This window comes from Pundamilia nyererei, unplaced genomic scaffold, assembly GCF_000239375.1.
Source record: "Pundamilia nyererei isolate P.nyererei 1_Seehausen unplaced genomic scaffold, PunNye1.0 scaffold00097, whole genome shotgun sequence".
Taxonomy (NCBI): domain Eukaryota; kingdom Metazoa; phylum Chordata; class Actinopteri; order Cichliformes; family Cichlidae; genus Pundamilia; species Pundamilia nyererei.
The window spans coordinates 2,353,990-2,366,148 of record NW_005187498.1 but is presented as its reverse complement, the minus strand read 5'-3'; the positions used below and the strand labels follow the sequence as shown (position 1 = coordinate 2,366,148).

At 40.0% G+C, this 12,159-nt stretch overlaps 1 protein-coding gene across 1 annotated transcript; it reads right to left on the bottom strand.

Moving 5' to 3' along the window:
* Positions 1-4,416: 4,416 nt before the first annotated feature.
* acer3 (alkaline ceramidase 3) lies at positions 4,417-11,979 on the bottom strand. The gene is made up of 11 exons (XM_005740159.1): positions 11,860-11,979; positions 9,825-9,935; positions 9,613-9,665; positions 9,423-9,475; positions 9,095-9,176; positions 8,961-8,996; positions 6,648-6,706; positions 6,416-6,517; positions 6,008-6,112; positions 5,880-5,925; positions 4,417-5,766 (listed from the first exon to the last, which is right to left on the bottom strand). The coding sequence occupies exons 1-11, from the start codon at positions 11,960-11,962 to the stop codon at positions 5,713-5,715; spliced, it is 804 nt and encodes a 267-aa protein (XP_005740216.1). The 5' UTR covers positions 11,963-11,979; the 3' UTR covers positions 4,417-5,712.
* Positions 11,980-12,159: the final 180 nt, after the last annotated feature.

Genomic DNA, 12,159 nt, shown 5'->3' with positions numbered 1-12,159 from the left:
ATCAGTTGCTGACCTTTTTAGAGACTAATGGAATCAGTGAGAAATTCTGGGTTTAAACCGCGCCACAGTACCGATACAGCACTATTAAGAGTTTTTAATGAACTGCTTTTAACTGCTGATTCAGGGCGCTCAGTGGTCCTAGTTTTATTAGACTTAACGTCGGCTTTCAAAACGGTTGATCACAATATTCTCCTGGCAAGGCTAGAACATGTAGCTGGACTTAAAGGTAATGTCCTTTCATGGTTTAAATCATACTTATCTGAGAGGTCTTTCTCCGTCACAATGAGGAAATACTCTTCCTCTTCTGCCCTTTCCGTTGCGGTGTCCCCCAGGGCTCGGTGCTAAGTCCTACATTATGTTCTTTGTACATGCTGCCCTTGAGACTCATTTTCAGAAAGCATAATATCTCGTTTCACTGCTACATCCAAATCGACTCCCCCCAGAATCAGGATGTCCAGTCCTCATTAGTGCCTTTGTTCAACTATCTGCGGAAAGTTAAAGCTTGGCTATTACAAAACTCTCTAACTCTAAATGATAATTAAAACGAAAATTATTGTTTTTGACAGTCCCATTCCCCTGGACCAGCTAACTAATACACTGGGGTCCTATGCCCAGATGTGCTATGTAACTGTAACTATAACTGTTTTTAAATGTTTTTAACTGTTCTTGTTGCCTTTGTTGTAATCTGCTTTGCTACCTTGTGTGAAGCACTTTGATGGACACTGTCCTTTTTAAATGTGCTATAGCAATCAAAGATTGATTGATTGATACTGAGAGTCAAATTCCTCCGTGTAAACTATGCTGAGAAGAAAGACAAGCATCTGTTTTGTTTTGTTGTTGCTGTTTGTTTTTTATGGACACATTTGGGCTGTGTGTTACTGATCAAGCACTTAGCGCGTACAGAGCAGTAAAGAAAAGGTGAAACCAGCTTTACACTAAGTTCAGACACTTTATTCAGAGATGCAGTTTTACATTTATATTACTATAACTATGCCAAATTTTTATGACATGTGGCTGAACTGCTTTTTTTTGGCGCATGCTCTGCCACATACAAACACAGACACACACCTTTATTAGATTTCTGGAACCTGTTGGCACTTCACTGAAACAGGCTCAAGTGACTAACAAATGACTCGTTGACTAATGGAGCAAATCAGTGACCTCAATCAGCGCAGAAAAGTGGTGACGCGTTTTGAGATTTGTCACCTTCTTTAACCCAGACCAAGCCTTCTTTTACTATTATGCCTTACACAGAGGTACAATAACAAACATTCTTCCTCAATGTACTGAAAGGTTTCTCAGCTTCTGCATAGTTTGGACTGTCAACATTTGGTTATGCTGTGTCAGCTATTACATGTCTTTTATTTTACGAGGTTCCATTTTTTATATGCCATGTTTTACGTATCAAAAAATGATTTGAAAAAAATAATCAGGTCCTTTCCAAGTATTAACATTAGCTCAGTGCAACTCCAGATGTACAACAACACATGACCTATTACACTATGCAGTTATTATTTAACAAAAAATAAGCCAAAATGCAGAAGCAGTGTGTAAAAAACTAACTTCACTTGCAGCCAGATACTGTCAAAGGAGGTAACACCTCAAATCCGATGAAACACCTGGCGACGCATAGCGGTTTTTTTTAAAGCCGAGAAATGCGCCGTATTTGATAGTTTGCTGCGAGACCTCACACCGTGCACATCTACTGCGGGTGGGTTGCCTGTTATCAGACCCGGAGTTAGCAACATCCCCCAAAAACACGTCCTGGCCCCTAGCCCTGCCAGTGTAGCAGAAATGATGACAGATGATGATGGCAGCAGCAGCAGCCGTTCTTCTCTGGGTGGGTAGCTTCATGTTGTTCGTGTGTAATTTACGTTGAGTAGGCTAACCACGTTATTACATTAATGCATGTAAGGTGAACTAGCAAACATCACTATAGCTACATGCGGCTGTCTTCTTGTTTGATGGCAGATACTCCCTTCACCCTGGCCAAAAAGGCTAAAATGACCAAAGAAAAAGTGGAAAACAGCTAAACATGAGAGTTTGTGTTTTTTCCATTGTTTAAGCACTGCTTCCAGCCAGGTGGTTCTCATCACAAGCACTACAAAAGCAAACGTTTTGGCAGTTTGCTGGTCTGAAGCATTCAGCTGTGTGTTACCACAATGCCAAGCAGGAAAGACACCAGTGATGATCTTAGAGAACAAATCCCTCAGTGCTCATTAATCTGGAAAGGGTCATTTCCAAACATTTTTTTGGAAATTGTTTTCATTTTAAGTCTTTCATTTTACAGAAAAAAAATTATCCCAAAGTCAGACAAAGTGAAACTGAATGTCAAAAAATCCATGAGCGACATGTTAAAGTTTAGAATGTCACACTAAGACTGATCAAAAATAACTTGTTTGAAAAGGCTGCCAGCAGAAAGCCTCTTTTTGGCACAGCCTAGGTTTGCAAAGTTACATCGGATGTCTGACCACATAGCACAGAAAAACATGGGGTGGGCATGATTTGGGCACCTTGCAGTCCTTTAGTCCACCATGATCTCTGCTATATAACAAAGTATTCTAGAGTCAAAAAAGGTTGTCAAACAGTGACAAGCGAAGCTTAGCCAAAACACAAAAAAAACAAAATGTAGCAATGACAAAGTCCAAAACTCAGCCTCACTGAAATATGTTAATAAATTGCTGCAAAGGGTGGTTGTGCAAGCTACTGAATAATGGGGTGTACTTCCATATTGTGTTTTGTCCTAATGACAGTGTTTAATATGCTGTGCATTCTTCACCTGAGGATGTATTTACCACATTTTCCAGTGTATATGCGTCACAGTAAATTACTGCTTTACTCTAGGTTTGAATGACTCCAACCGACTCACTAACAACATGCCAATAACACACAATACTCACGATCCACATGGTATATGGTGATGGAAGTTTGACATTTCTTTTATTTGACAATACATGACACCGTAAAAGACTGGCACATGATCAAAGTACAACAAAAACCATGGCAGAATTTGCTCTTCTTCACTGCAAATAATCAGGGGAAGGGCACACTGCAGAACACAAACTGAATGGTTTATCACAAACATCAAGGCAACTCGGATTACACTGCTAGGAAAACGATAAGGCACCTTCTTTGACACCTGATCACCCATACTGATGAGCAACGTTTTCAAGCTGTATCATACAGTGATGTTTCCAAACACGCATGTGGACAACGGTAATACTTTTCTTTTGTACATTGTGCTTGCGAATGTTTTTCCGAGACTGGGTCTGTGTACTTATTAGACCCAAGCATGAGTTGGTGACACAGCGTTTAATTATGACAACAACACCAAAAAAATGAAAATACTACATGTTGTCTCAAGATCCAGTGCACAGCAGTTGAGGCCACAGCAAATGCCAAAGAATCTCTCACTACTGTAGTGTTGTGCATCTTCCAGTTTTACATACATCTCCATGGTTTCACAGTAACCAAACAAAAACATTGGAAAGAAAAAAGCCCTTCATTTCACCACACAAATGTAAGCATGGATCCTAACAGCCAGATCTAGAGCAGATAGGTAGTTCTTCATACACTTAATGACAAGCTTGGCAATGTCTGAAATATGCTGGAAATTTACAGCCACCTAGTGGTTGCATGAGAAACTGTATCACAAGGCGTCTGTAGATGTGCATTTGCACAATTTGCCTCGTCATTATAAAGTCATGTTGTTGTTTTTTAAATAAAATGTATTGTTTGGCTATAAGTTAAAAGATGGGACTTTGAAAGTTTTCTCAGAATTACTATGGACACTTAGCCATATTACTGTTCTTTAACATAATGATCAATGAACATTGAGGGGATTATCCGGTCTTTAAGTGATGGCGTGATGAATCCTGCTTCTGGGCCCAAACTACTCTGCGTTTAATAAGGCTGTTGTGCTTTTTACATGTTTTAATGCTTTGTATCTTGTTCTATTTAATCTCAACAAGCTTATCTCAGTTGTTCTCCTGACTGAAGTTCAGTCCGTTTACAGCATCCTGCCAAAATATTGCATTTGTCCCTAACCTTCGGGAACCCTCACGTTAACTTTTATTGAGTGGAAAAAAGTTGATTTATCCTCTAGCTTTACTGTTTGTGTTATGCTAACATAGCTGTGTCGCTAGCGATCAAGTAGCACATCATTATATACCAGCTAGCCAAACTTCAGTAACCCTACAAACGTCACTGCTGTTTAGTTTTGTCTTCATTTATGTTGAAAGTGATAGCAGAGCTGTACGTCTTAATTTGTTTCTGAAATCCCTCACTCAGAACATGCTATATTATATTTAGATGGAAGCTAGCGAGCTAACTTCCTGCTAACTTCTAACTGTTAAATTTCATAAATTCTGTTTTCATGGATGCCTGGATGTTAAACTTATTTGTTACACCTGGTAAAGCAGCAACACTGATCATTTTATTAAAGATGAAAGAATTTAGACAGTTTTAACTCTCACTGATGCCGCAGTGATCTTGTGACTTTGCAGTGGAGTTTGGGCCCAGGCACGGCTAATGACTCAGACTCAAGCTTAAAGACCGGATAGCTAATGCAGAAGGAGATATTTAGCAAGCCAGAAGTGGACAAGTCCAGTTCTTCATTCAGCGCAGCTCATAAAGATGTAACAACTCAGACATGTTCCAGTCATTCACTTGGTCCTTTGATTCACTTTCAACAACTAAAGTTCTACTGACAGACTTTTAACTAGTTTCACTATCAACGTTTCAAGTATGACTGTCCTGTACTGTATAACAACCCTGAGGTAGTCTCATTATGGTTCCACTACACCTACCCCCGTGGTGGCTGTAGTTCTTCATAAAGCACAAATTAGTTCAGAGTATCGCTTTAGCAGGAAGAGGAAGCTTTCTGTCTGTTCAGAGAAACTGGAGATGTAGAAAGTGATTTGTCTTGCGCCTTGCACCAGGAAAAATCTTAACTTTGTCAATAATTTTTTTGTTTTGTACGAGCACTGAACTATTAAAATACCTCACACATCACACGTGTGTTTTGATTCCCAGTGTAACTTAAAACGTTAGAATATTAAAAAACAAACAAGCAAATGAGTGAACAACTATGATGAGTTGAGACATCTGAGCTACACCGCATCAGATTTCTAGCTGGCATTTACTCCATTTGTAGTAAGCATATCCCGAAACTACATTAGGGACAGGATGTGCTGTAAGTAGTGTTCTCTCAGCTACCGATAAGCAAAGTACTCTGATCTATACTTGCTACTAACAGGGATGCATTTGAAGGGGATTTAAACATTCACAGGACTGAACATACAAAGGCAATGTCATGTGACTTTTGCATTAATGACACTCATTACCCCATTCCCAAACCCTACCCAAGCTAAAGTCCAAAACCCTTTCAGCATTAGTCACTTCAACAGATCACTTCATTGCATCCAAAATTAATAACCAAATAAAATACTACACTCCAATAAAATTACAGAAAAACTAGTCTAATAAATTATGGTGATTAAAAAATAATAATTTCTTAGAACTGATCTCAGTGCTATACTGTACTTAATCCCCACAGTGCAGAGCTGAAGGGTCCCTGGGGTGGTGTCTTGGGGCCCACCCTCCCCCTGGCTGGGTCCCCCCAGCAGCTGCAGGATGACATTGGCAGGTCCCGGTGCCGAGGATGTCTGCCGTTGGCATTCACAATCCTTCGGTTGGTCCCCTTTCCTTCATTCAGCTTGTCCTCTGTGGTTCAATGTGCAATGTGGGCCACACTCCACATAGAAACTGTACAATGTTAAGATACAGCCACAGGTCACCAGTGAGATAACAAATATTCAAACAAACACGTGACACTACATAACATACACAATATCCTGCAGACAAAGAGTTGGGTGTACCTTTACTTTTGGCCTGTACTTGAGGTAGGTTGATCTGATCTGCAAACTAAAAAACAAGAACAATTGATTTGAATCCATGTGGACAATAAACCGCACTGCAGCTGTAATCTCCTGTGACTGAAGCTTACCTGAAAAGTATGTGTAGGTAAGACCCCAGACCTGTAAATATGTGCCACCACGCATGGAACTGTGTTACCACTCCAACACCAGGGGGCAGTGTTTGTCTACTGGCTCTGGGATTCAAAAGTAAGTGTTTACCCAACAACTCGAGACATTAACAAAGTGAAACATTTTTATCAACTACAACAAAAAATGATAAGAAATTGACCCAAAGATTGTGATTTAACACCTGCATGGACATTTAAACCTAAACATGCATTTTTTTTTTAGAGAAACAGTGTCGGTTGGTTTGCAGTGACATCGGAGTTACAGTTTATGACTTTGAAGTGAACACTTTTACCATTGCAACTGTTAGGTGGAGAATAATTAACTTGGTTCTCAGAATTTCACAATTAACCTTAACTTCCACTACTCACCTTAAAGAGTCACAGAAGATATTGTCGATGTTCCAAAGAAGGAAACCCAACAAAAAGATAGCTAAAGAGGTGTAGAACAGTGGCTTGTGCCATGGGTACACCCTGAAAGAAAATCAAACAACAACAACAAAAAACACCCTTCAGCATGTTGTTGCCTTACTGAATATTAATGAATAACACGTCTTTTGATATGTTAATGTTTCTTATTTAATGGACCTTGTGGCAAACTTACCATGTAACAATGAAGATAGAACGCAATACTAGGCAAGCTACTAGAGCACCATACATGACCTGGAAACAAGGGCAGGTGTTTGGATTTGAAACAGAGTTGGATCATGCATGATATGGATACAGATACAATCTTTCAGTAATTATACATTTCCACTGAGTCAGCAGAGTTCAACTGACAGGAAATTCCTCAGATGGAAACAGCCCGAGCTTGTGCACAACAAATAATAACACAGCTTATTAGCATATGATGTTGGTCAAGTAAAATCTCCTTTCATCTAACATTTTTGTTTTCTGGTGTTTCATGCACATTGTAGCCAACTGCTAACCTTTTGTGATATAAATCATTTGAGCTTTCTAATCAGAATTGTCAGCAGTTTTATTTCTGCTCAGGAAGTGGCATATCTGAGAAGTTCCTTATAATCGAAAAAGAACATGCAGCCAGAAAGATTTCTAATACTAAATCTAGCCAAGCCCAATAATCATATTCAAGTTCTGTTTCATGTTGGCTTTAGCTGAGCTGTGAAAAGCATGGACACATTTATTAAAAGGTTTAATGCTGCACTAGCTTTGTGCTGGGATCGACCCTCCGCTCTAACTCTGAGCAACAGCTGCTCACCAGAAGGCAGAAAAAGCCTGTCGGAAACAGAAGTCTGTAAATGTGTCACACACCCAATCATAAAAAGGTAATTTTAGCATTTTTCATTAATTTAACTGAAAAACAAATGGGAACAACTTCTGTGTTTCCAACAGTCTGCTAGTAACACAGTGCCTAAAGCTACAATTTAAAACAGGTTCTTTAAGTGTCAGGTGTCTTTTTATACTTGAATGATCATAGGTCATTTTTTGTTAAGCTGATAAAGAAACATTTCCCTGAAAATGGTCAGGGACAACAAGTCGGTGACAAAGTTAAACATTTGAAAGACCTTCACAAAGCCTGGAGAACTATTACTGAAGAACAGTTCAAAAAGTTATACGTCTGGTTCCTTGACAGCAAAATATAAAGAAATTAAGGGTGGCTCAAGACTTTTAGACAGAACTGTAACTAACAGGTAATTGAGGCCCATAATTCAGGACTCACTAATCCCTGTTAGACTGTGTTGTGTTTGACCTGTAGCATTATTGACTTGGCTCTTTTTCAACAACAGATAAAAAGGAACAATATTGTAGCAAATTAGAATATAACTAAAGAAAGGAACCAGTATATACAGCTAGGTCCATAAGTATTTGGACAATTCTAATTCTATTTTTTCTAGTTGGAGGTTATACAGAGCTCTGTTTACCCTCCACAGTGGAATTTAAAAGCAAAACAGCCTAATGTGATTCAAGTGCAAACATTTAACTTTAAGGCTCAAAAATATATTGACAGCTGGCTAGCAAGCTGTATCAGGTAAAGATATAAGAATTTGGTTGATTTAAAGTGTTCAAGTGTTTTCACTGGAATGGTTAATATGAGGTCAAAAGAAATGCTGATGCAAGTGAAAGAGGCCAGCATCAGGCTGGAAATACTAAATAAACCAGACAGATAGGAAAAGCTCATGGTCCACAGCATACTACATCATCTGTTACATTTGGTGGAGGCTGTGTATGGCTGCCAGTGGAACTGGGCCAGTAGCAGGCCTGGGTTAATTACCATTTATTATTATTACTATTACTAGCAATAGCGGTAGTTGTAGTAATAGTATATCACTGTCAGATTTTTGAGTAAGATTTAAAAATAAAGCAAACATTCTTCAGCTGAGCAGCACACAACTGTTAACTAAACTGACATCATGTTTCTGTGCATGTTTATGGATGTGTTGGCTCACCATGCTAGAACAGAGGGAGTGTTATCACAACCACTACAGACCAGTGTGATTAGTAAACAAATACAGCTCCAAGGACTAAACAAAGGCCACTTTGTCACATTGTCCTTATTGCTGTAACACAGCACATTACCTGAGACTATAACAGGTACAGACAAACACTAACAGCAGCCCTACATAATTGGCTATGCTTATCTTTAATGGTTTTTAGGGTTAGGCGTATTAGATTTATCTCCTTCCTGGCAACAAGTGTTTGACGTGTTTAATGCCACAGTTAAAGGTTTGTTTCTTTTTCAGGGCTCTGGATCATTTTTCTTAATGGTACACTTGAAATTCCTCTGCTTTGGTGTGAAATGCTGCCATACATTTAACACCCACAATGCACCAAGCTGAGTTTGCATGCCGCATTGGCAAGCTCAGTGTTTACACAAGCCAAAGTAGACCTAAGGCACCCTAATTGCAAACAATGAGCAACATGAGTCAGGTGAACATAATGCAAAACACTCCCTTACCTGGTGAAACACTGGCTCCTTCCACTGCAAATATACCTACACAAGTAACAGTCAACAGGGACAGGACGATCGTTAATGCTTTCTTCCTGAGTTCAGTTTCAGAGTAAACTGGTAATGAAAACATGTATACTCACCACAGTGACTGAGACACTGAAGATAAATAATATTGCAATAGGAAATAAACTGACACCCTTCTCCTGCTTGAAACACTCATATCTGAAAAACAAATTAATATTTATCTTTTATATTGAGCTTGATAAGAAGAGAACCAAAGGGCAAAGGGCAAATATAAGCTGAGCTAAAATGAAAGTGAAATCTAGAAACAAATCTTCAAAAACAGGCTGGTTTTTTTTAAGGCATTAAGTTATCAGTAAAGGATTCACTGGTTCATTTTACAGTGATACTGGATTTGTTCTCAGGTGAGTGCTGCAACAATTGATCCAAAAAGATGAAGGCACTTACATACAGTAGACAAAAACGCAGGTACTGTAAATCATAGGCAACTCATCCAGTAACTGCAAATGACGAGACAGAAAAGAAAAGAAACACGCATTACTACATCACTGTACAAGCAAGCATTTGGTCAAGTAGCAAATGCTCATGAGTTCAGTTTATGCCCGCTTTTGCTGACATGTTCAGATTTGCAGCCCACCTGCATCTCATACAGCAGCGTCATGTGGAAGCACCAGGAACCAACACCAACAGCTTGGGTGTGGGGGAAGAGTACACACAAGACACAAAAATTCAAAGTTAGGACATTCGGCCGGAGGCGTTTGCTGTAAATACTGAGCCACTGCTCTCAATAACTGTCACAAGCACGTTCTCGCAACAATCACAGCATTAATGCAGAGCCAGTGCACCAACCTGCCAGTCCGAGAAAAGAGCAGATGTAGCGGGACTCGAGGCCGTCACGGAATGTCTGGATGGCCCCGTAAATGGGAGGGAGAATCATGATCAGGTTGCTGACAGTGTTCCCTGTCAGCAAAGACAGCATAGATAAATGAAAGTGACCTTTAAGATAACTGCACATCTCTGAAAAGCTCAGAGAAAACGTGACATGGCCGCAACGAGTGTTATGCATGGTATCGCATTACCACGGTTGCAGCATAAAATCCAAAGGGTGCACAGCTATAAAATCTCTATTATACGATATAGAAGCAATAGCACTAGGTTTCGTTTATTTAAACTGTTCAAATATGCAAATAGTTTGAATTTAGACTGATCTGGGTTTTTGTTTCTTAGCTAGTCAAAACTAAAACTACCCGACCCCTTTACTGACAAATTAATATGACACCTATACACTCAATCCTGAAATCACATTGTTCACACAGCATGTTACAATCTTGTGTTTTAGATCCTAATTTTATAGGCTGTGTTTTCCCCACTATGTTTTACAGTGTGGCACAGACAGATGAGGGCGACCTGTAGTAGGGTTGTAGTGGTCAGTTCTGATTCAAATGATTCAACCAATTACGCCGAGCAAAACTACGCTTGATATACAAATGTTGATGCTCATCAGAGAACCTCCCTCCCCCCATAGGTCATTAACGTGTGCATGGAGCACTGCTTGCACATCATCTAGTCCACAGGGAACCTGACAAAACAGAGCTCAACTCTGAACACAACCTTGCACTTTGTGGGTGTGGCTATGTATGCACTGAGGCGTGGAAAACAATCAGACTTACCAGGACATTGCATTGTTTGAAAACTAACTTACTAGAATCTCCAGAAACCAGCATGCCTTTATCTGCAGATTTCTGATTAAAGCCACCAAAATATGCAGATTTTGGTTACTGATAAAAAATTACCCATACCAGAAGTGCAGTCTACTATAAAGGACACACAAAACTATAGCAGAAAACCTGCAGCTAGGCAGATGTGTGTCAGACAGAAGAAGACAGATGACAAAGGAGTCCAAACTGCAACGCTTAAGTTCACTTTGAGCCAACTTTGGATCAACTGTTGTACCATACAGTAACTCTGAACACCGCTGACAACAGCAAGTGAACCTTTTCCCTTCAAAGGAAAAGTACTGTAATAGTTACAATGTATTACAATGAACTTGCTGGACACATGGATTTTGCTCTGTGTCACATATGACGAGTCATTTGTATCACTTTATGTTACGAACTGTCGCCATGAACTATTAATAGGCTGGGTAAACATTTTTGTTTGCTGCACAGGAATGGGTCATTCTTCTGTTCGCTTGTTTGGCTAGAGTAAATTATTTCGAAGAGTTTTACTGTCTCCTTAATGAAGGTTCAAGCCTTTGTCCTGTCATTTCTGCTGATACAACAGCTTTTTGATAAGACTGATGGAAACAGCGGTTTAATCTAAGATTACGGTTCCAGAGGAACAGGTTTTTTATCGGTGGACAAGGCAGAGAGGCGCCCTGATAATGTGAAGGGAATGTTTTATCAAGTTTCCAGTGGTGCCCGTGACTGACTAACGTACTGTCTTACAGGAAGAACACGTTCAACAGCGGACTTGTAACACAAATGGCTGGCAACGTGAAATAATATGAAGTGAGCCGTTTGTGCTGAGCTGCTTTGCATACAGGTTTAAAGGTTGTTCGATACGTGTAGCGAGTGCTGGCTAGCGTTACGATGCACAGAACAGGTTGACAATATATCCGCTGTAAACAGCGTATCTTTTTCCTCGTTTACTTACAGCTCCGGTAGCCGTACAGATTAGCGTTTACACTACACGGAGAAAATCATGTTATTAGCCGAGATAACACAATAATAGATATGCACTAAATTACAGTTACACCAGTTCTTCCTATGTTTACCTTAGAGGGGCGAAGTACTACGACTCTCCCAGTCTAAAGCCTCATTAAACGAACCCCCAAATTCACCGTTTTTAGAGTAAATGATGGTGCGGGCAGATTTTTACTTACAGAATTCCGCGATGTAAAAGGACACGACATAATTTTCCTCACACCAGTCCAGTGTTGAGGTCGGCCGCCCCCAGTATCCTTGCCTGTCTATCGAGGGAGCCATGATGAAAGAGGAGGAGGCTGTAGGCGCTAACGGATTTGTAGTCCCATCATAGTGCACGAGCGCTCCGCGAGCCCTCCTCCACGCGCGATGGAGAGGGCGATAGCGAGAGCCAGTTGAGCTGCTGCTAAAAAAAAAAACACACGAAAATACACACTACAAATACACAAAAGTGAAAGCACACCCTGAAGGTATTAAAA

Bases quoted from the DNA above. Each gene is read 5' to 3' on its own strand.
- acer3 (XM_005740159.1), bottom strand. From the start codon at position 11,962: ATGGCTCCCTCGATAGACAGGCAAGGATACTGGGGGCGGCCGACCTCA. The intron at 5,926-6,007 runs GTAAGCTTCAGT...CTTGTTTTTTAG, and splicing joins TACCTACACATACTTTTCAG to TTTGCAGATCAGATCAACCT. The intron at 5,767-5,879 runs GTACACCCAACT...AACATTGTACAG, and splicing joins AGTACAGGCCAAAAGTAAAG to TTTCTATGTGGAGTGTGGCC.